Below are 25299 nucleotides of genomic sequence, written 5' to 3'. Positions count from 1 at the left end.
GCAAACGCTCTAACATTGAGCCACAATCCTAGCACCTCCTTTCTATTTTTGAACACCGTCTACATTGCTCAAGCTGGGCTCAAACCTGGATTATAGGTGTGTAGCACTACGCCTGACTACAAATATTTTACTGTGAAAAAGATGTCATTGGTTGTAAATGCCTCTCCTATTAAAATATATCAAAAGGCAAAAAGTATTATCTATGAAATCAAATTCTTCTTACACTTGAATTTTCTATTTTCCAAATTTTCTATTTTATTGACAAGATGGAGGCAATCCTCACATGTATTTCAAAGCATTAATCTATAGTTCAATGCCATTTTCCCTTTCATTTCTTATTACCAAATTAGGGGATAAAAGAGTAACATTCGAAGAAATTATTCCTAAAGTTAAAGGTAAGCAATCAAAATTCTATTCCATGTGGTAGCATTGTTAACTTTTTAAAAACTTTTTTTTTTGAAGTACTAGGGATTGAACTCAGGGATACTTTACCACTTATATTCCCAGATTTTTTTTTTTATTAAATCTTGAGGTGGGGTCTCAGTAAGTTGCACAGGAAGGCCTTGAACTTGCAATCCACCTGCCTTAGCCTCCAGTGTAGCTGGGATTACAGGTATATACCACTACAAGAGGCTCCTTCATTACTTCTTACCCTACAAAAATCTAACTCATGCCAAAGTACAAGCATGATCCAACCAGGTCAAAATAAAGTTCCAATGTTTCTAATAACTCCAGAATTCACACATAGAAATTAGTATTTTCCCTTTCCATATATATATTGTTTTAAAAGGCAATAATTTCACATTATCAAGGGAGTCTATGCCTGTTTGTGTGTGTTTGAACCCAACACCTTGTGCATGTAGGAAAGTATTCTACTACTGAGATACATCTATAGCCCAAGAATCTATTTTAATAGACAAAAGATATAACTAGAATATCCAAGTTTATAATGCTTAATTTTTTGATATTCTCAAAACTTCACCCAAAGCAGTGACCGAGCAAACAATATCCATTTTTTAAAAAGAAATTTTCTAGTTGTAGATGGGACACAATGCATTTATATTTCGTATGGTGCCGAGTTCAAACTCAGTGCCTCATGCATGCTAGGCAAGCGCTCTACCACTGAGCCACAACCCCAGCCCCCAAATAATATTCATTTTAACTCTCAGGAAAGAACTATGAAAATAGTATGTAAAATGAGTCAAATTTATTTTATAATTTTTTATAACAGGTATTCAATTTTGTAAAAAAATCACAAACATCATCTGTATTAAAATTTACATTTGGCTCTGTAAACAAAGTTGGCAAAAAAACCTAAGAATTATATTTGTAAAAATTTCAAGAATATGATCCTTATCACTTTATAAAAAGTATACATTTTTAAAGACTAAAAGCCAGTAAATGTAGAAGTTGAAGAAGAGAAAAACGTTAACACACTATTTGAACCTTCCTCTTCCCAAATATCTAAAACATTGCATATACCACTATTTTCAGTATAGCTAGTGAAACCTAAAAACTCTGATTTCTCTTCACTTGTCTGAAATAAGTCTATTAGAGATTGTACTGGTGAACTATAAGTTCTGTTTTCTTCTTGTGTAATAAGAAATTCAGTTCTTTTCTTATCTAATTCAGCATTTGGTTCCAGATTTTCTTTTTTATTTCGTCCTAATAATATTCTTACTTTTCGATGGATTTTACTAGACGGTACATTATCCATATTCTTGACGTCACATTCATTGAGTTCTTCAGGAGGACTATTCGATGTTTTTGTCTTTATTGTTAGGTGTTCCTTTGAATTTATTGTTATCAGACCAGGAGCATCACCAAACACTGAATGAAGGTCCTTTTCCTTTATGTCTTTTGATAGAAAAAGTGCAGTATCTGACTTTTGTTTTGGTTGTGATGCACTATTATCTGTATTGAAATGAGAAACTTTTATAGATGCTTGTAGCTTAAATGGACAGTGATCTACCCTTAGTTCTTCTAAGTTCTTTTCATTTATAATTAATTTATGTTCAGAAATGTCAAGAATACATTCCTGATTATTTTTATGTGGAGGTAGCTGTGCAAAATTCTGCTGTATGTCATTCTCAGCTGCACTTAACATGGAACATTCATCCATCATTTTCTCATTAAGTCCTCTCAATTCTTGTGACAGGCAAGGGATGGATTCTGAAATAAACTCAAGCTTTTGTTCAGGTTCCTGGGTTTCTTCATACAGGAAATTCTGCTTGATCACCTGTGCACAATTTTCCCTGAAGTCTGTCTGAGAAATATGTTGCAATTCAAGCTTTTCTTTTGGTTCAGACTTTTTCAGGACATTTACAGAAACAGGAGAAAGGGATCCAACACTGTATTTTATTCTTTATAAGGAAAAAATTAGAAAAGAAATAATTATTTGCTATGAAAACAAATTCCTTAGTTAGAAATCAAATTAGCATAAGTTATCTTTTTTAAAAAAATTTATTTTTTAGTTGTAGTTGGACACAATAACTTTATTTTATTTGTTTATTTTTATGTGGTGCTGAGGATCAAACCCAGGGTATTGCACATGTGAGGTGAGCACTCTGCCGCTGAGCCACAACCCCAGCCCCAAAAAGTTATCTTTTAAAGGTTTTCATCCACATTCTTCCTCCTTCCCAGGGATAACCAAAATTTTGAACTTGGTGTTTAACACTACTTTAATCATGTAAACCAAAGATCTGGGTCGGATCCTAATTTTTATTATCCTGAAAATTTCATAATTTCTGTGCTTTGATGTGTTTGTGTATATAAATTCCACCCCAGCTTCCTTGTACCAGGGATTCAATCTAGGGGTGCTTCACCATTAAGCATATCCCCAATCCTTTTAATTCTTTTTACTTTCAGACAGGGTCTCACTAAATTTCTTAGGGTCTCACTAAGTTGCTAAGGCTAGCCTCAAACTTTTGATCCTCCTGCCTCAGCCTCCAGAGCAGATGAAATTAAAAGTGCGCACCACTGTGCCCTGCTAATTTATATTCGTGCACATTTCACTCCTCATTTTTCTTAGAAATGACCAATGTGAGCTAGAAACTTAAATATATTTATACTTATTGGTAAACCTTAAATTTCAAACAAAGTTTTAAGCATTTTTAGTCTAAGTAGATGGTAAACTTTATGGTTCTAAGACCTGAAACCCTTTTCTTCATGGAGCATCTTCATATTCTTGGGATCCTGGTTTGTATTAGACAATACTAAATTATGTCTATTTTTGTTTATACTTTTACTTAAGTTCCTTTGTGCCCATCATGCATAAGGTCCTGGGCTGGAGTCCTGGCACAAGGGGAAAAAAAAGAAAAATTTTATAAAAAGAATGATAAAAAACAGAAATACTAGTCCAATATGCCAATGTTTAGAAGACTGACCCCACAAGTAAAAATGGCCCAGATCGCCGGGTGCAGTGGCACACACCTATAATTGCAGTAATGTGGAAGGCTGAAACATAAGTATTACTAGTGCAAGGCTCAGCTAGGCAACTCAGTGAAACCCTGTTTTGACACAAAAAAATTAAAATGCCCAGGAATGCAGCTCAGAGGTAGAAATGCTCCTGGGTTCAATCCCCAGCACTTAAAAAAAAAAAAAAAAAAAAAAAAGAAAGCAGGGAAGTAACTTACTTATGGGGTATCCAGCTCATAACACCAACAAGTAGTTCAGAATTTTGTGAATCTTGCTATAGAATGAGGTTTTAGGGAATTGAAAGTTCTTACAGGAGCCCTACAGTTTTAATAGTTGGAAGTATGCCTGCAAATGCTGTATTAGTGAATCAGTCATGAACCATTCTGAATGTTACAGAAATATGAGATTTAAGAACTGTTTTACCAGCCAGACACGGTGGCACACAGCTTGGGAAGCTGAGATAGAAAGATTGCGAATTCAAAGCCAGCCCCAGCAATGGTGAGGTGTCAAGCAACTCAGTGAGACCCTGTCTCCAAATAAAATGTGAAATAGGGCTGGGGATGTGGCTCAGTGGTTGAATGCCTGAGTTCAATCCCCAGTACCAAAAAAAAAAAAAAAAAAAAAAAAAAAAAAGTCAACAAACAAACCCCCCCAAAATGTTTTACCTAGAGTCAAAAGAATTATTGGTGGTTGTGGCTCAGCAGAAGAGCACTTGCCTAGCATGTGTGAGGGACAGTGTTTGATTCTCAGCACCACATGTAAATAAATGAATAAAATAAAGGTCCATCAACATCTCAAAAAATATTTAAGTAAATAAAAGTACATATATAAATATACTGAATAAACTTTGAGTTACCACCAACTCTAGAGTATATCCATATGAAAGCATTTTTTTAAAATTTAGATTAATGGGAAAAATCTAATCAGGACCACTTTTTGTCAATGTGCTGTTACTGTATATTGAACTGGACTGTATTCATAGTTAAAACTCATTATAAGCAATAGAATTTAAGCAAAAATATTTATGATAGTATTGATAAGCCTTAATAGAGGCAAGTAGACAAAGGTTTCTCAAAACTCCATAAGATTAACTAAAAGTTCAAAGCCTTTTTTTTAGTCTAAGTAGATGGTAAACTTTATGATTCTAAGACCACAGATTGACAAATTATAGAGTCTGGGCAAAATCTAGCCTTCAGTCTATTTTTGTGAGGAAAGCTTTGTTGCAAAATAGCCATATTTGTTGTATAAAAAGCTGTACAGATGTAACAAAGATCTTACAGTTTAAAAAATATAAAATATAAACTATCTGGCTCTTACAGAAAAAGTTTGCCAGCTGCTTTTCTAAATCATGTCAAGGAGACTAAAACTAAAGTAGGAAGTAGGGGAAGAAGTTGTTAGTCCTTAACCATACTTATATCCTGAAAATATATATTCTTTCTGTGAACAAGTAAACTTTGATTTTTAGTGTAATAAAATAGTCTAATAATCTAGAATTATTATAAAACTGTGATAGATAAATTACCTTTTCTTTTTAGGTGTGTCTCTTTCATATTCCACAAAATCAAAAACTAACTTAGATACAATATCATCAACAACTTGATACTGGTTACTCTGTGCAAAGTTTCTGTGTTGCTCACTAAGAAGGTGCTAAAAACAAACAAACAAACAAATATATCACAAAAATTATATTTTTAAACCAACATATGCTTTTTTGTTCAGAATTTCTAACATTTTTATGTCTGTAAAGTTAGGTTTATATTGACTACTTCAAAACCTCTTACTAGACTTAAAAGTATGTCAAGAAGTAAAACAAATTACTTCTTAGAATCCATTAAAATTTTTGTTTTTTTTCTGTGACAAATTCTAATTTATGATTACAACAGAAGTGAAAAGAAACACTATCAGAAAAAGAACGAAAGAGAAGAAAAACAGTAACATTTAACATTCACTGTGTACTAATATCTTTGTAAGACACCTTTCCCCATCTAAGTGAATTCTCACAGGTCACAAAATCATGCATAGAATACATGTGTATTCTTTCTTACTTGAAATATTTTCCATAAATTATATATGGCCAATAATGTAACAAAAGAGAGAAATGATTAAAATTTAAAAATAAAGGTAAAATATATAAAGTCAGACTCAGTGTATATTCTAGAAGGAAAAAAAAATCCTTTAACCACCTAAGCAAATTAAGTAAAGCAATATTAAATTTTTATGTAGTTTCCTTCTACTTCTACCTAGTTGCTTTTACTCATTCTTTAGGTCTTGATTTAATATAGCTTTCCCTGTTGGGCTTCTCTGTAGTACTTTTGGTTAAGTAACCTCAGTATTTATTTTTACTTTTTATCTTTTGGGTGCTTGCTGGGGATTGAAGCCAGAGTCTCATGTGTGCTAAGCACACCCTCTACCACTAATCTACACCCCTCACCCCTACCTGCACTGTTTACTACCATTGCACTCTATACTTCACTTTTGTGACATTCAGCATGTTTGCAAATACATGTTTTGTATTTATCTTCTTGTCTGACCATAATGTGTACACAGAAGGTCTTTTATAGATTCAAAAATATTTGTTAAACGGATTGGCACAGGTAGAACTCGGTCATTATGAAACCTAAGATTTAAAACAAAAGAATATTTTCTTTATTCTTTTTTTAAAATTTTTTTTTTTTAAATATTTTTTAATTATAGATGAATGCAATATCTTTATTCTGTTATTTTTATGTGGTGTTGAGGATCGAACCCAGTGCCTCACATGTGTGAGGCAGGCTCTCTGCCATGGAGCCACAACCCCAGCCTCTTCTTTATTCTTTTTCTTTAATTTTTTTTTTTTTGTAGTTGTAAATGAACAGAATGCCTTTATTTTTTTATTTTTATGCGGTGCTGAGGATCGAACCCAGTGCCTCAAACATGTGAGGCTGAGTTAGCTACAGCCCCAGCCCCCCTTCTTTATTCTTAATGACTAAAAAAAACATAAAAATGAAAAACTCAAAGACACAATCTTAAATGAATTCCATTCCCAACATCAACTTTCACTAATTTTCCTTTTTTGTGACAACCACTGAACAACTTTTTGTTTTGCAGAATTAACATTTTCTGAGAATCACATAATAATATCACGAAAAGAAGCCACTCTAGATTATTCTATCGTTATAACAGTGAAGTAAATCTTAGGACAAATGTATAATTTCAAAATGATTTTAGGGAAAGGAAAATATTTGAAACATTTTAGCTTCTGATTAAATGCAATTTTAAACCATATTTCCCCTTTACTATATAAATAAAACACATATATACACACTAATATCATTTAGGGTTGTAAAACTCCAACTTAAGAGTATGAAGACAGATACTTTATGAATCAGATATTTTAAAAATTTATTCTTTTTCTTTAGCTTTCCCAACATTTTTAATCCAAACCAGACCAAACCAAGTTATCATAGCTATCTATTTTTGTTAAGGTAGTTTCTTCATGGCATTTTCAGGTAAATGAATGGCACTGGAGAAGATAATGCTACGTGAAGTTAGCCAATCCCCCACCCGCCCCAAAATTGCCAAATGTTTTCTCTGATATAAGGAGGCTGACTCATCGTGGGGTAGGGAGGGGGAGCATGGGAGGAATAGATGAATTCTAGATAGGGAAGAGGGGTGGGAGGGAAAAGGAGGGGGCAGGGATTAGCAAGGATGGTGGAATGTGATAGATGTCATTATCCAAAGTACATGTATGAAGACATGAATTGGTGTAAACATACTTTATATACAAACAGAGGTATAAAAAATGTTCAATATGTGTAATAAGAATTGTGATGCATTCCTCTGTCATGTATTTAAAAAATAAAACCAAAAAAAAAAAGATAGTATCTTGCTACATTGCCCAGGCTGGTCTTGAATTTGTGCACTTAACTGATCCTCTGAAATAGTTGGGACTACAAGGGTGAGCCACCACACCTGGCTTTCTATTTACTATCTTAAAAATAACCATTCAAATAATAACATTAATAAGCATTTACTATGTGACAGGCTCTGTCTAAGGACACATAGACAAGAAGCCAGGATTCAAATCTAATGAACCTAGGTCCAAAGCTCCTGCTCCTTTCTTTGGTATTGAGCACCACATAAAAATAAATAAATTTATTGTGTCCGTCTATAACTAAAAATATTAAAACTAGTAGCCCCCCATCTTTAAAACTCTATCTGGTATGCCCTGCCAACTATTCTATTTGATCTTCCTGCTACCTCAAGAATTCTCCACTTTTTTTCAACTATTTTCTTCCCAATAAATAAGAAGCAAAAAATTTCAGGCCCAGACTACTTTATGTGTGATTCATCATTTCCTCTCACTGCCAATAGCTACTCCCATCAGCAAATCCTCTTCAGCCCCAACTTTAAAATATACCCATAATCTTGAGCATGTCTCAAGCACTTCTTTTACCACGCTTAGTCCAGGCCACCATGATGTGTTATTTCATTGACTCAATCAGTTTAAGACTATTCCTCTTGCTTATTTCAATATATACAAGTCTTATTACATAATAATTCTCTATTCTATCAGTTAAATATTCCTTGGCTGGTTTAAATTACTAACATCATCTTTATTTTTTTGGTTTGGTTTAGTTTTTCCAAAGCAATGATATAACATTCTCTACATATACTTGATTATTTTTCAAATATTTTCAAATTATTTTGGGTTCTCAAAATTTAAGATATTTCTAGATATTTCTATAAAAAAAAAAAAAGAAATATAAACTATTTGTAGGAACTGGGATTGTGGCTCAGCAGTACAGCGCTTGCCGAGCACATGCGAGGCCCTGGGTTCGATCCTCAGCACCACATAAAAATAAATAAAGGTACTGTGTCCACCTACAAAAAAAAACCTATTTGTAATTATCAAGTTGCAAACCACAATCAGAAGAAGTTAAAATTTAAATTACAAATATTCTTCAGAGTTTCTGAAATATTAATCCCCTAAATATAAAATCACATTTACTGTTTCGAGATCTTCATATTTCTGTAAGCAACATTCACAATATCCTTTTTTTTTCTTCTCTTTCAACTGGAGTTGGATTGGGGTCTCACCATATTTATCGCCATCCGTTTGAATTCTGGAGATAGACAGAAATGGTTAAAAAAAAAACCCTGCTAAATCTAAAGAATAATTTTCAAAATTCACTGTCCTACATGGGATATACGTAATTTGCACAGAATTGAATTACTAGCAAGTACTTTTATTTATTTATTTATTTCTTCTGGGGGGTATTAAGGATTGAACCCAGGGACACTATATTTAGCTACATTTATAATCCTTTTGTTTTGAGACAGGACATTGCTTCTAAGTTGTCCAGGCTGGCCCCAAATATGTGATCCTCCTGTCTCAGTCTCCTGAGTCACTGGGATTACAGGACTGTGCCACTGTGCCTGGCAAATTTTTTTTGGTGGGGAGAGGTTAACTGAGGACTTAAGCCAGAGGTCTTAAAACCACTGAGCCACATCCTCAACCCTTTTTATTTATTGAGACAGGGTTTTGCTAAGTTGCTAAGGCTGCCTTTGAACTTGCAATCCTCCTGACTCAGCCTCCCAAGTTGCTGGAATTACAGGCCTGTGCCACCACACTTGGCCCATATATTTCTAAAAGAAATTTAAAAGCAAAATAAGAATGTACTAAATATTCTGGAGCATACTTCAGATGGTTCTTCAAAGAAAAATACCCATTTGCATTATTTGCAAACATTTCATCCCCATCTCCCTCCTCTGCAAACTAAAGTCTAAATATGATGCACTTAAAATAGATTCAAACTTCAAGCATAGGATCATTACAAATATACAAGGGATGAAAAGTAAGCAGAATAGTGATTAGAAACAGAAACATCATCCCTATCATGAAATAAAATGAACCATTTCAAATATTTGCTTATAAAGAAATAATTTCTTGAGATGATAACCTTAAGAATATTCCTTGTAAAGGTAATGATTCAAACCAACCTTAGTTTAACCTGAGTTTGCTTCTGGATACTAGATGGCTTATCTACATCATATGGACTGCAGGGCTTCTGAATTGAGTAGTTTATAACAGGCATATTTGTCATCTGAAGATAAAATGGCCTATAAAGTCTAAAAGAAAAAACAGACAAATAGGCTTCTGTGATTAAATAGAACCAATTGTAGGTTGAACCTACATTAAATGAAACCAATTTTAATGTCTTACCTCCTTTCACTTAGAATAATGTCCTTAAGCTTCATCCATGTCATATCATTTTTTATTATGACTTACTATACCGTTTTGTGTATACATATGTATATATCTCCCACATCTTGTTTTCTTTGTTCATTTGCTGATGGATTTGAGTAACGTTTACCTTTATTTTATTTTTTAAATTAAAAAAGTGGATATCCTAATTGATATGAAGTGGTATTGTTTGATTTAGACTTGCATTTATCTATTAACGATTTTGAATATCTTTTCATTTGTTGGTTGGCCATGCATATATCACTGAGAAAGTGTGCTTTGTACATTCCTTAATCAGGTTATATCTGGGGTTTTGTTTGTTGAGTAATGTTTTTCTTTTGATCGTAGTTCTTTATATATTCTGGATATAAACCCCTCATAAGATATATGATTTGCGATTACCTTCTCCCATTCTTTAGGTTAGCTTTTAACTGTTGTCATTTGATGTGCAGAATTTACAATTGATACACTTCAAATCTTTTTATTTTATTTGCTGCTTGTGCTTTTCATATCATATCTAAAAAAACCATCAACAAATTCAATGTCATGAAGTGTTTATCCTGTGTTTTATTCTAAGAGCTTTATAGTTTTAGGTCTTATAAGAGTTCAACTTCATTCTTTTTCATGTTGATATCTAGTTTTCCCCCCAGTTTTTGTTATGGTTCTTTTCCATTCAATGCCCTCCTTATGGCAAAAATGATTTGATCATATGTGTGATGGGTTTTTTCCTGGCTCTGTAAACTACCTATATGGCTGAGCTTATGCCAGTACCAAACTTTTTGATTACTGTAGCTATGTAGTAAATTTTGAAATCACAAAGTGTGAGAAATTTAACTTTGTTCTTTTTTCAAGACTGTTTTAGATATATGGGGATTCTTGAGAGTTCAACTGAATATTTGAATGGGTTTTTCTACTTCTACAAAACAATAAAAAAAATACATCATTAGGATTTTTGACAAGGATGACACTGAATCTATAGAATGCATTGGTAGTGTTAATCAATATCTTAACAATATTTAGTCTTCTAATCCATAAATGTGGTGATCTTTCCATTTATTGGTGTTTTCTATAGGCCTAACTCTGAATTGCATTTTTTCTTCACAGTAACACATTTCACCAAAAGAAGTTTCAACACATTTGTTACCTCAGTGAGCACCCAAAAGAACTATACATGTTTAAATAACTGAAAAGAAAGAAATCTAATTCTTCTATTCCAAACTACTTTATTTATATGTATAGTTTTCACCAAAATTATTCTATAAAACTTCAAAGCGTAAGAAAGCTTCCACACTAGATGTTATATTTCAATTTTATATTTCCAAATAGCATCTAATACCTATTTTCACAAATGTAAGAATGACCTTTAAGTTGTAGTTCTAAATCATATGGTACTGTAGAGAACAATTATTTGAAATGCTAAAAAACGAGCTGGACTCATGATTGCTCTAAACCAGATACTCCAAAGACATCTACAATATACTGAAATTAAATCCAGTCCTTAAGCGCAAATGAATTAATGACACATGCACACTTATGTAATATAAAGGAACTTAATAGTATTAATGGAAATAGCTTCATTAATTTAAAGAGATTTTCTCCTTTAAAACTGCATCTAAGTCACATTTATCACACTTAAGATACTTACTGGCTCATATCTTCTACCTTTACAAAAGGCTTTTTGAGTCTTCCTGCTTAAGAACATAGAAAACATAATATTATGGAGCTGCAAACCCAGGATCCCCACTCAAATAAAACCACTTTGACAAACCCCCTGAATCCAGAAATAACCTATATATTTCAAAGATTTAATCCTAAGGAGAAGGCCATTCCAATATCACTCCATTTTCAAAAATATCAGAAGGTTTGGCCATATTCTGAGATTCTCAAACTAAATGGAATTCCCAAAGGGTCTATGAATAGAATATAGGAGGAATGTGAATTGACATAGAAAAGTTACATTTTTATTTTCACTACCCTCTAGTTATACTTAACATTTCCTCCAATTATAAATGTAAGTAACAGATCACAGTAGCACTGACACTACTATAACTTTGCTACCAATGGAACAGCATGTATTTTCACAGTATACTGATTGTTATAGATATATCAAAACATTGTTTATGCTTATCACTTTAAAAATTACAGTAGCAATCGGAATAACTGATAGAACCTTGTTTTCAATATGCAATAAAAAGCAAGTATAGCACTACTTCATAATTAAAATAACTTCCATAAATCAATATCAACATAATTGATTTTTAAATAATGTAATGATAAAAAAAAAGTGCTTTAAGAAATATCATTCAAGGGAGGGGGCTCCACAGGCTTCATCAGACTGTCATAGGGAGTACATGTTCTAAAAATAACCAGGAATCCCCTAAAAACAAAACAATTTAAAGAGCCATTTACATGATATTAGACTATCTTTATGTGATTTATTCTATTTTATAGGTATAAACCATATATATTTATGGGTATCAAAATACTTACTTCTTGTTTTTTGTGTTCCAATACCAACTCTTTTTCCCTTAAAAAAAATTGTGAAAATAATGTGTTTAAAAATATAGTAAAAGAAGCAATAACACTTGTTTTTGAAAACTGAAACAAATTAGAACAACCACCCACAAAAATTAAGACAGAACTGAGAGGCTGAACAAAATTGGGATGACTGCCTGCTAAAACAATCGCAAAAACAAAATCAATAGTCCCTAGGCTATTATAATAGATCTGAGGCCTATACAACATAACATTTACAGTATCCTATATATAAAATGCAAACTTATCTGGCTTATTAAAAAAAAAAACAGGAAAAAATGACCAATTATTGAAGATAAACAATAATCAGATTCTAAGACCAAAATATTTCTAATGTCACAATTACTTTGAAGGTAAACACACTTAAAATGAAACAAAAGTATAAGTTATCAGTAGAAAAAAGAATTCACCAGAAATTGTTGGACTGAAAAATACATTATAGGAGATAGAAAATTCATTGGATGGCCTTAATAGAATGTAGATGACAGAATGAAGTGTCAGTAAACTCAAAGATAAGTGAACAACTATCTCCAATTAAAAAAAAGAAAAAAAAAAAGATTGAGGAAATACAAAACAGAACGTCAGGGATAAGTTGAGGTAAAATCAAGAGAGATCTTTTAGTATTACTGGAGTTGTACAAAGTGATATCCCACTCAATTATCAAGCTGTATTATACTAATAAGAAATTGCCCAAACATGCCAAATTACTTATTTGTATTTTCATGTCTTTATACACTCTCTCCTATGAAATCTATTTTCGTCTGGATCCTAGTTACTTGAGGACTGAATGAGGAAAACCAAAGCAAACCACAAAAGAATGGTCTGGACATATGAGGAAAGCCAAAGTCAGCTACAAAATGAGATATTCCAGGAGAGATTAGAAAAGTGCACGGACAGAATGGACAATGGTTAAGAAAACCAATATGATTGGTTTTAAAAAATATCAAATTGATTCAGCAAATTGGTCAGGAGTTTCATATCTTATAGGTTGAAAAGTGAATGGAAAATATTAGAGATTTAAGAAGCATGAATGAAAGGAGTGATATAAAGATTGGATAGTAGGTAGGGATGTGGGATCAAAGGAAGTTACTGTATTCGTTTCAAGGTCAGACTATATAGCCATACAAGATTTTGTTACACCATCATCATACTATATTCACTAGTTGTTTCTAAAAAATAATACATTATTTATATTAGGAATTTCTTATGCAATAGGCTATTTTAGTTTTATTCTACAGAGTAAACAAAAGTACCTATAAAAAACAATAGCAGGTGGTTGGGCTTGTATGTAGGTCAGTGGTAGAGTGCTTGCCTAGAACATGTGAGGCATGGGTTCGATCCTTAGCACCACATAAAAATAAAATAAAGGTGCTGTGTCCATCTACAACTAAAAAAAATATATATATATCTGTATGAGTGTGAGGTATGCATATGTTTATATGTGTATGTATAAAAACAACAACAACAAAAACCTACTAGCAACCAAAAAGAAAGTAAAAAATAAAAACCAAAACTCATTTGTCACTCCACTATCCCAAGGGCAACTTTTCCTCATGAGTAACAATCCTAAAGTTAAATCATACACAAAAATTCAGAAACATGCATACAATACACAAACTCACCCCTGAGATTCTGACAATATTTTGAACCTGGCAGGAAATATTTCACAGATACATAAAGACTAAAAATGAAACAAAAAACAAAACTTGACCACTTTTAAAAACTAGTTTAACAATTAAAGAAGACAACATACCACATCTCTTATGGAAGTACTTGATTTCTTGAGTAAATACAACTCTTTTTTCTTTTGTTCAATGTAGTATCTAATGTCTTTATTAAAAGAAAGAAAGGGCTTATGATTAATAATTTTCAAGTTAGAGTGAAACATCAGTATTTTCTTAGAGGTGTAGTAAATTTAGATGAAGGATTTACCATTATAGGTATTATAAAAGTTTTTTCACTATGTAAAGCCAGGAACCAAAGGATGGACATAAGTCCTATACCCAATATTGTCAAAAGTCAATTATAAAATTCTTACCATCAATATGAAGAATTTTTACTCCCCATGATAAGGCATTTGATAATATACTATTTGAAGGAATGAAATCCTGTTAAAAAACAAACAAATAAGGGTTGATAATTTTTCTAGAAAATTGCTATTAAAAATGAGCTACTTTCTTAAAAAAACTTAAAGCTTAATGTCACTTAATCATAACAGGTCATATAGAATTATAATAGCAGTGAAGACCTCATTTTTTTCTTTTGGTATTTCTAAAATCAATCCTGTTTAATATAGTAATATGTTCTTGAAAAAACTCAATGCATACTTTAAGGGAAATTTGAAAAGTTTCCAACAATAATTTAAAAGACCACAAGATGGGGATGTTTTTCCATGAAAAGCAAATTCTGTTCTTTGTAAAGGAGATACATGCTGCAACTTACACTTTTACTATTAAAAATGAATGAAAGGAAGATTTCAAGGATATCTATAATATCCAGCTGCATTTTTAGTAAAAAAAAAATACAGTGTTAATTTTTTTTAAAGGAACAAATTTATTTTGATTTTTCTGAAAATACCAGAAACTATGAAAAACAAGCTGAATATTTGGCTATACCAAAAGCAAAATACAAGTAAACATTACGTTTGAAGATCATGTTTAAGCTTTGAGAATCATTTTAAAATGCCAAGTTTAATTATTTTCTCAATAGAGCAAAACAAATTCACTAAACTGCAAACAACTAGAGTATTTTTTTAAACTGCTATAATTTTTTTTTCTGGTACCAGGGATGGAACTCAGGGACACTCAACCACTGATCAACATTCCCAGCCCTATTTTGTATTTTATTTAGAAACAAGGCACCACTGTGTTGCTAAGCTCCTCACTGTTGCTGAGGCTGGCTTTGAACTTTCGATCCTCCTCACTCAGCCTCAGGAGCTGCTGGGATTACAAGCATGTGCCACAGTACCCAGCTGTAATTTTTTTTTTTTTTTAATTAAAAGAAAAGCACTCAATTCTACCCCGGATTTTCATCTTTTATAAACAAGATGCTCAAATATCTGGGAAAAAAAAAAAAACTAAAAGCAAAATCTGTCAATGGATGAATTTAGATCCCTACAGAACATGATATTGTATGGTTGGGGACAGTGTGAAATTAAAGTTCCTACTTACATGATCCTTGATAGCTTTTTCAACTAGTAATTTTCCTCTGCTTAAACAAACCTATAAAGTCCAAGAAAAATACACAAACATATAAAGAGTTGTAACAGTGATCCTTTGAGGAAAACTTTAAAAATATTAAAAAAAAAAAAGAAAAAGTTTGTTTCTTCTTGTTTTTTTTTTTTTTGTTTTCATGGAGCAACTTAATTCAACCAAATGAGACCCAAGAGTTCAGTTCTGCAGTAAACTCTTTTCAATAAGAAAAATAGGTTTCATTGAAGTTTTATACTTATAATTACCTAGTTTACACTTTAGTTTATTAAAATGAAGATTTAAGAAAAAATACAATCTTTATATACTATATTTAGAAGTTATATTCCTTTTTAAATAAAATACCAAGAAAAGTAGTTGAAATATGATGAGCAAAATTAATTGGGAATCAATCATTAGTATTATCTCCTTGCTTCAAAAAAGTATTAATTGAAAAAATGCATAAGCCTTCTTTATCTCTTTTCACTTCTTTGACTATTTTTCCTTCCATATGTTTCTTTTTCAAGTGATTTTCCCTTGTAATTCTTTTTTTATACCTTTTTTTTTTCCATTTCTGCTTCTCAAATAACTACAGTAAACAAAGGAATATATTTAAAAATCACAATTTAGTTCATTTCAATCTAAAATTGAGAATAAATGAAGTCTTTCTTTCAATAAATGAATTTTTTCTTTCAATCTCTTACCTCCTCCCACAACCAATTAAATAAATTTGTCCTTACTTGTATCTTCCAACTTATTAACGAAGTGTTAGATATATCAATAATTTTATAATGGGGGTGGTAACCTCTCTATGCAAAGGGCTCTCTAGGTCATATGGTCTCTATTACTATGATTGAATTCTGCCTAAAGACAAAAGCATCCACAAGTAATACCTACACTAACAGGTACTGCTATGTTCTAATTACACTTTACAAGCAAAGAAATCTGAATTTCATATAATTTCTACTTGTTACAAAATACTGTTTCATTTTTTTCTACTAACCATTTGGAAATTTAAAAACCATGCTTAGTTTGCAAAGCTATACAAAAAACAGGCAGCAGGCTGAATTTGGTCTGTTTGCTTACCCCTGGTCTAAAATTAAAAAAAAATCACCTTTCTAAAAGACAGCAACCTTATTAATAACTAGAAAGCCACAATAACTTTTCTACCCAAGTGAACTCTGCTGCCAGCATGCTACTGAAAATCATGAGATGTTCAGGCTATAGCCTGAGAGTCTTAAAAGGACTTAATCTATCTGGAGATTTAAATGAACTTCCATCATTTAAAGACACTTACTGAATCTGGAGATTTAAATGAACTTCCATCATGGCTGGGATGAGGTGAAGTGGTTTCTGCAGTATATGCAGATTCTGGACTTGGTACAGGAGAAATTCGACCCAATGTTTGTGCAAATTTTGCTTCCTTTTTATTTGAAATGAGATAACTGATATCTTTGCTGAGAAATTCTTCAACTCGCTAGAGGAAAACAAAGTATTTTTATGTAATAAAAACCATACTTGTTTCATACACTAGGCACAGTATAAAATTTCAATTGATGTAACTTAATATCTTGCAAATTGGTGTTTTCAAGTCTATATTTTCCTCAATCTGGAGTTCTATGGAAATATAATGAGAGTTCTAAAAGCACAACAGCAAGTATTTTACCCTAATCAATGTAATCCATGTAACAACCCCATAGTATTAATATTATCCACATTTTTTCAGGAGACAATTGAAATGACTTGCTTGAGGTCACACCAGTAGTAAATAAAAGAATTTGAATATAAGTGTTCTGATTCAATATAAGCAGCAGGCACGCAGAACTTTTGGTAATGATGGAGAAATGTTCCTTGCATATCTAATGTGGTAACAAGTTGCCACATGTAGCCATAAGGACTTGAAATATAGTTATTATGTCCAAGCCATTGAATTTTAAATTTTATTTAATTTTAATGAATTTAAATAGACACATATATGGTTATTGTATTATACAGCATGACTCTGAATCACAAAGTTATATCCCCAAAGGTTTAAACTTATAAGGTGGAGGAAACATTTACCCTCATCAGCATAAGACTGAATTTCCCCACTAAAATATTTGAAAACAAATGCTTAAATGCCTAAATTTATAAACATGTACCAAAGTCAATATTATTGAAGAGCACCTGCCTCTAGGGGCAGAAATAAAACACTAGATTAAGTAGAATTAAATACTAAGTAGAATAATATTAAGAGTATTATTAAAATATGTATTGTATAAATACACAAATGTCACAGAAAAATACTAAATACTAATCAGAAATAAATCACTGCTCATTAAAAATCAGATCACCTTTTTCCACAATATTCACTTTAAATGACCAGTTAATAAATAAAACTTATTAAAAACTTTATTAAACTTATATATTCCAGGTATTCGACTCAAATTCATGCAAGGCCAGGCAGAAACATAAATGACAATTTATATGTTCAACACTGTCTTCATTTTCATAAATATGAGGCTGTAGCAATGCCAGAGGTTCTTTTTATGATTTCAACCATTTTTTGTGTATAATTCAGTGACAAGAAGTACAACCACAATGTATACAGTCATCACTACTATCAATTCCAGAATTTTTTCATCTTCCCAAACTGAAAGTTGATACTCATTACAATAATAACCCTATTTCCCAACCACCACAGCCCCTGGTAACCTCTATTCTACTCTATATGAATTTGGCAATTCTAGATACTTCACTATTGTGATTTGAACATCCTCATTAAAAGTCATCTTGAAATTTAATTCCCATTGTGGGGTATTTAAGAGGGTGAAATTTATTCTGACTGGCATTTGGAGGAAGAATCTTTAGAAATTAAGTTGAATGAGGTCCTAATCCAGGCCCTAAATCAATGAGACTGGGGCTTTATAAGAGACAAGATCTGAGTTAGGAAGATCAATTTTGCTATGTGATGCCCTTTGTCAATTTGAGGTTCTGTATATAGTCCCCACTAACAAGGATTTCACTGGATGCTGATGCCTAATTGTGAACTTTACTACCTTAAATACTAGAAGTCCAATAAACCTCAGTCCTTTAAATTACTCTTGTTATTCAGCTATAACAATAGAAAGTGGATTAAGATACTCATTTAAGTAGAATCCTGTATTTGTGACTGGCTTCTTTCACTTACCAAAATGTTTTTAGGGTCCATTCATGTTATAGCATGTATCAGAATTTCATTTATTTTTATAGCTAAATAGTACACTTTATGTGTATACAATGTTTTGTTTATTTACCTGTTGAACATTTGGGCTGTTTCCACTTTTTGTCTGTTGTGAATAATGCTCGTCTAAATATGGATATACAAATATTATTTCGACATTTTGCTTTCAATTCTTTTGTATATACATTCAGAAATAGAATTGTTGAAAACTTCTAATTTTTCCAGAAACCATGAATACTGTCTTGCATAGTGGTCACATCATTTAACATTCCCACCAACAGTGCACAAAGGTTCCATTCTTCACAACACATACAATTTTCTGGTTCTTAGTAGCCATAAAACTCATTGCATGACTTAATTAGTTTTGATTTGCATTAAGGGAAATGCTTATAGATGTTGAACATCTCTTCATGCACTTATTAGCCATTAGTATATCTTCTCTGAAGAAATGTTTCCTTAGGACTTTTGTCTTTTTTTTTTTTTTTTTAAACAATGCAGTCTTGCTACGCTGCCCAGGCTGGTCTCAGACAGGTAGTCTCAAGTGATCCTCCTGCTGCAGTCTCCAAGGAATAGAACTAAAAGTATGTACCACCACATCCAGCTTTTGCCCATTTTTAAATTAGATTATCTTTCTTTTGTTGAGCCATATAAGTTCTTTATATATCACTGATATGAATCAGTTATCAAATACATAATTTGCAAACATTACCTACCATTCTATGGGTTGTCTTTTCACTCTCATAATAGTGTCCTTTGAGCCACAAGAGTTCTTAATTTTGACTAAGTCACATTTACCTTTTCATTTGTTGCTTATGATTTTGGCATCATACCCAAGAAATCATTGCCAAATCCTATGTTATAAAGATTTCCCTCTATATTTTCCTCTGAGAATTTTACCTTTAGCCAGGCATGGTTGCACATGCTTATAATCCCAGTGGCTTAGTAGCCTGAGGAAGGAGGATTACAAATTCAAAGTCACCCTTAGCAACTTAGTGAGCCCTAAGCAATTCAACAAGATCCTATCTCAAAAAAAGGTTTGGGGATGTGGCTAAGTGATTAAGCACCCCTGAATTCAATCTCTGGTACAATAAGAAAAAAAGAATGAATGAATGAATTTTGGGAAGAAAAAAGGAAGAAATTTTACCTTTATATTTAGATCTTAGATCTAATTAGAATTAATTTTTGTACATATGTCATGGTCCAACTTCATTTTATACATGTGGATATCCACCTTTCCCAAAACCAGTTTTGCCCACTGAATGGTCTTGGTAATTGACTATATATATATACATACATACATACACACACACACATATATATATGTATGTGTATATGTGTATATATATACTTACATGTATATAAATATAAAAGGGCTTATTTCTTTTTTTTTAATTTTTTTACTATTTATTTTTTAGTTTTCAGCGGACACAACATCTTTGTTTGTATGTGGTGCTGAGGATCAAACCCGGGCCGCACGCTTGCCAGGCCAGCACGCTACCGCTTGAGCCATATCCCCAGCCCTGAAAGGGCTTATTTCTGAGCTCTGTTCTATTCCATTTGTCTGTATGTCTATCTTTTATGCTAGTGCCACATATTTTGTTTGTTTTTCCATTTCTTAGACTTGAGTTAAAACTCCTTGGTAGAATAAAACACACTTAAAAATCTGGTACTAATATACCTTCATTTCTTGCCATTTCTCCCATCTAAATCTTGTTGTTTAAGTCACCTTGCAATATTAGCAGTTACGCAACAAACTCACACTGGCTGGGCATAGTGAGTGGTGCACACCTATAATCCCTGCAGCTTGGGAGGCTGAGACAGGAGGATTGTGTGTTCAAAGGCAGCACCAGCAACTTAGCGAGGCCATAAATAACTCAGTGAGATCCTGTCTCTAAAAAAAAAAAAAAAAAAAAACACAAAAAAGGGCTGGGGATATGGCTCGGTGGTTGAGTACCCCAGGGTTTCATCCCTGTACCAAAAAATAAAAAATAAAAGAATCCCTATACTGACATATATTTTAAATATGCTGTTTCCTCTAATATATATGTCCATTTTGACTGGTATATTCCCTACAAGGTTTTCAAAACCTAGCTCAAACATTATCTATGCTATGATTCCTATCTGTGTTCTAATAACAATTTCCACATATTTTTTGACAATGCTCTACTATAAGTTATTTTATTTAGTTATCTGGTGTTCCAACTAGACTGAGTTCTTAGAGGACTGGACTACACATTACTTATTTTTATACCCTCAACAATCTAAAATAGTGCTGGCACATAGAAGACAGTGATGGAAAAATTTCTGAATTTTCAAATGCCTACCTAAATCTTAAATCATTTTTCAACAGAGTTCAAATTGTATCTGTACAATGTGCTCCACAATTCCTCAGCAGGAAGTAATCTCCTCCTTTTGATATTTTATGTTGTATTACAATTAACTGTATCCATGCCTTCTCTATCTAGATTAGAACTTTAAGACAGGCTGGTTGATGGACACAGGGTTCATTTTTTAAAGTACTAAAACACACAATGCTGTGCCTTGCATGCCACAATCCAATGATTGTTGAATTTGTTCTATCATGGTCTTCAACTTATTAGAAATTGTTAATCTATGCCTTTTGAAGAATAAACTCAAAACTTATTTCCAGATAACTCTAGGTCATGAAAATGAATATCAAATATTTAACTATGTACTCAAACTCATGATATGTATGGCAAAATATCTGCCCTTACATTTCTGTTTCTTCTCCAACTGCCTTCTTTCAACCTAAACTGTTTACAAATGTCACCGGTTCTATGTCCTTCTGAGATGGTTTTATAGCTACTACTTTTCTAGCCACTATTAAATATTTTTCCCCACTGCGTCAGAATTTACTGCTATGCTTTTTAGTGGCTGAATTTATCAAAAGTACTCTGTGGAGATAAATGGGGTATTAACATGAATTTACCAACACTAGAAAAAGCCAATATATAAAGTGGTCAATTAAACAAAAAGTCAGGATCAGGGATGATATTTAAAGCAAGATAAAAGACCTATGTAAAACTAAAAATATGAAGTACAATCCTTAGCGAAATATATAACATAATTAATATTTCATAAAACTGAATCCTAAAACTCTTTAAAATTACCCAGAGGTCGAGGTTCTTTTATAGTTCATAGAGGACAGCTTTATGACAATATTGTTTTAGTGACCAAAACAGGAAATGTGCTAGAGTCAGAAATCAGCACCCAAAGAATGAACATCATTGAATTTCATAAAAGAAAGACAGTATGTGTGTGTGTGGGAGAGATCAGAATTCAATAAGTAAATCTTAAAATAAATAAATAAATAAGAAGTTAATAAAGCAAATTCAACTGAAAAATCTATAGTTCAGGGTGGGAAATTGGAAACTTATGCCCTTAATATGCACATTGATGTATTTTAAACCATGTTAGCATAAAGTTTAAAGTGTTCCTCAATGTATGGCAGAAATAATTCAAATTTTTGTTTTTATGGCAGAAATAATTCAAATTTTTGTTTCTTGCGAATACCTCAGGAACAGTTGTGGGGACAGTGGAGAAAAGAAAGAGGTCAGGGCAAGTGGTTTTTGCCCTAGACACTGTATTTTGGGAGAGTTCCATTTTTACAGGCTTTCCACATTAGATTGCTATATATGATTTTGTCTGAAGGGTTCTACTGCTAAGAAAACAAACCTCACTGATTTAGACCATTAAACCTCAGGTTAATAGAACGGATTGATTATCATATTTGAGAAAGCTGTCAAACTATATTAAACAGCTACTTTGTAGCCACTGTTTGCTAGAACAGAATACTACAGTACTATGTTACTCTGGGAAGAGGTTAATATTACTCTGATAGGGCCAGCCATCTAATTTTTCTGGATCTCAAATACTTCATTTCTGAAATGGAGACTTTACTCAGGTTCTTTAACATGTGAAGATAATCTTCATAGGTGATGTGTGTAGTCATTATGGTGGCAAGTCTATTACATGACGTTCAGGTTAAGTAAAATAACATCGACAAATAGTTCTAGGCAACTTGTTAAATGTTTTTCTGAGCTTCTAGTCTCACAATGAAATGAACAGTTCAGATATTTAAAGGTGCTGACCTTTAGAAACTTGAAATCCAGTAGGAATCATCTAATCAATGTATAAGGTAGGAAAGAAGATTTAACTCGATGTGGTGGTCTCTCAATAATCATCATCAAAGAGTTTCTGCTATTTGGAGGACAACATAACAGTATATATAGACGGCAATAAACAGTTCCAATAGGAAAAGAGAGTCTCTCTCTCTCTCTCTTTTTTGGTACCAGTCATTGAACCCAGGGCTGCTTTACTACTGAGCAATATTGCCAGTCCTTTTTATTTTGAAACAGGATCTCACTAACTTGCTGAGGCTAACCTTAAACTTGTAATCCTCCTGCCTCAGCCTCTTGAGTTGCTGGGATTACAGGTGTGCGCTATCATACCTGGCAGTCTCATTTTTACACTTAATTTACACAAGACTACTAATCACCAAAACCTGAAGTTTTGTCAAGCTATAAAAGGTCAGAACAAATGACTTTTCTTTCTTTTTTTTTTTTTTTAATACTGGGGATTGAGCCCAGAGATGCTTTCAGGCAACCACTGAACTACATCTCTAGTCCTCAAATGGTTTTCTGTAAATAGCTGGTAAAAATTTTAAACTTGGTGCTGATAAGGTGGTCATAAATTTTGTAAAATAAAAAACTAAAATGATTACATATTTGAAAGTACTAGCTATAAATATTTTCTTGTTAGTGTACGATTGATTTTCACTTACCCCTCCCAGGTCCTTTATGTCCTTTTGCAGTTTTTCAGATATGGTGACAGAAGGTAAGTCAAGGTAAAACACTTTTCCCCAAAGTGGCTTATATTTGGATTTTTCTGTTCTGTTATCAGTTTTCAGAGATTTCAAAGATGGTCTATTCTTTTCATTTTTGACTTGGATTCCACCTATTATTAAAAATGTTTATTAGATCATGTTTTGTACAGACAAGATTTTACTATTTTAAAAATATTTCATACGCAATAATACCTCAAGAAAAATAATTACATTATTTTTTGTCATCAGTGTTTAAATGTACTTTTCTGTAGTACTTTTAGGTAAAGGTGAAATGCCCTGCATGTGTTCATAGATTTCATATTATAAAATAACAGCTGAAATCGGCAGGAAAAATTCCTGTTGAGTGTATTAAAGCATGGGACTACATAAGCCCTTTTTGAAAGACTCTTAGGTTTGTAAACTCCATCGGGGTCCTTCCTCCACTACTCTGGTATACATTCAAAATTGGTGCTTACAATGTTGAACAGCGACCCAAACAACCTGTTATCTAGAATGACCTTGTCTTCAAGACAGTATTACTGACTCAGCTCAAGTTTAAGTTTCACATAAAGCCTTTTATTAAAAAGAACTAAATGAATCATTTCAATCACATTTATATAGATATTAAGAACTTAATGGTCCATTTAGGCATGACCAATGTGATTCTGCAACCTGTACACTCAAGAAAAATGAGAAATTATACCCCATCTGATTCAAATGCATGATATGTCAAGATCATTGTACTGTGATGTGTAACTAATTAAAACAAATTTAAAAAAAAAAGAACTTAATGGTCCATTTAGGACTACATCACCATTCATTCCATTATTTTTGAAAACATCTCAGATGCAAGCAATTGCTTTAAATTTTTGGAATCTATTTCTTGGTGGTTACTACATACTCACATATAGGAATGACTTCAGATGCTTAAGTGCTTTTGCCAAATAAAATGGAAATTTGCTTTTGTGTCACTATTAAGTTGCAACCAACAATGGGTCTGTTTGAAATACAAATAGTGTCCCTTAACTATGATTTAAAGACAAGAAACCCAACCAGAATCATACAATCTAATGAGGAAGAGAAAAGGCACAAACACCTCGGCCTTTAAACTGAAGGCCCCGCGAGACCCGGCAGGTTCCCGGGTCGGCACGCTGCAGGTTTTCACCCACCCGCGCACCGGGAATGTGGGGCCGCGACGGGGACCGGAGAGCGCGAGGAGCCGTGGAAACCGTTCCCTTTCTGAGGCAAAACCCTGAATGAGCCTTCCTCCAGGTCAGAGAAGGACAGGCAGGAAAGCAAAGCAGCAGCGGACCTGGCGGGAGAACTCTTGAAGATCAATGGTGGAACCATGGGAGGAGGAAGATTAAAGGGACAGCAGGCGGAGGAGGGGCTTCGTACCCTGGAAATGTCCTTTGCTGTGGATCCTCATGGCTCCGGAGTTCATGGCAGCCGCCCGGCACCTACATGCTGGGTCCGGCCCGGGTGCGGCGTCAGACGGCCGCGAAAACAAGGCTTCTCCGGCCCGGTTGACAGGACGGCCCGCTCTTTCCTTTCGTCCGCCGAGGTTTCCACGCAGCAAAGGTGCCGGGTCCGCAGGCCGAGTTTCCGGGGACGGGTCCGGCTCCGAGGCGCGGAGGAGGAAAGGGAAAAAGCACAAACGAGTGGGCTGCGGCGGTTGAAGATTTGAAAACGCGTCACGCGGCCGCGGCGACGATACGCGCGCCCCGCCCTCTCGCGCCGCGCCCCGCCTCGCGCTCGCTCCACGTGCCCGCCCCTTTCGCGCCCGCCTCCTGGTGACGCGCTGTGTCCTCGTGGCCGCCCCCTAGTGGCCGCCACTTCGTGATGCGCACCCAGCCCTCTTGTGCCCGCCTCCTGGTGTCCCTCT

General features: G+C 33.5%; 1 protein-coding gene across 1 annotated transcript; it reads right to left on the bottom strand.

Annotated features, from left to right (window-relative positions):
- Window positions 1-1295: 1295 nt before the first annotated feature.
- On the bottom strand, window positions 1296-25120 carry Dbf4 (DBF4-CDC7 kinase regulatory subunit). Its single transcript, XM_026399355.2, has 12 exons — window positions 24813-25120; window positions 23373-23545; window positions 16664-16843; window positions 15349-15399; window positions 14217-14286; window positions 13932-14008; window positions 12134-12170; window positions 11289-11334; window positions 9400-9528; window positions 8408-8522; window positions 4940-5064; window positions 1296-2363 (listed from the first exon to the last, which is right to left on the bottom strand). The coding sequence occupies exons 1-12, from the start codon at window positions 24856-24858 to the stop codon at window positions 1388-1390; spliced, it is 2025 nt and encodes a 674-aa protein (XP_026255140.1). The 5' UTR covers window positions 24859-25120; the 3' UTR covers window positions 1296-1387.
- Window positions 25121-25299: the final 179 nt, after the last annotated feature.

This window comes from Urocitellus parryii, chromosome 3 (genome assembly GCF_045843805.1).
Source record: "Urocitellus parryii isolate mUroPar1 chromosome 3, mUroPar1.hap1, whole genome shotgun sequence".
NCBI classification, from domain to species: Eukaryota; Metazoa; Chordata; class Mammalia; order Rodentia; family Sciuridae; genus Urocitellus; species Urocitellus parryii.
The sequence above is the reverse complement of the archived record's forward strand: the minus strand, read 5'-3'. Positions and strand labels throughout refer to the sequence as shown.

What these genes read in the sequence shown, in the direction of transcription:
- Dbf4 (XM_026399355.2), bottom strand. Translation starts at nt 24,858, where the DNA reads ATGAACTCCGGAGCCATGAGGATCCACAGCAAAGGACATTTCCAGG. An exon ending in CATTTAAATCTCCAGATTCA is followed by an intron (nt 15,400 to 16,663) that starts GTAAGTGTCTTT and finishes TGGACTTTATAG; the next exon opens with GTTTGTTTAAGCAGAGGAAA. An exon ending in AAAAATTCTTCATATTGATG is followed by an intron (nt 14,009 to 14,216) that starts GTAAGAATTTTA and finishes CTTTTAATAAAG; the next exon opens with ACATTAGATACTACATTGAA.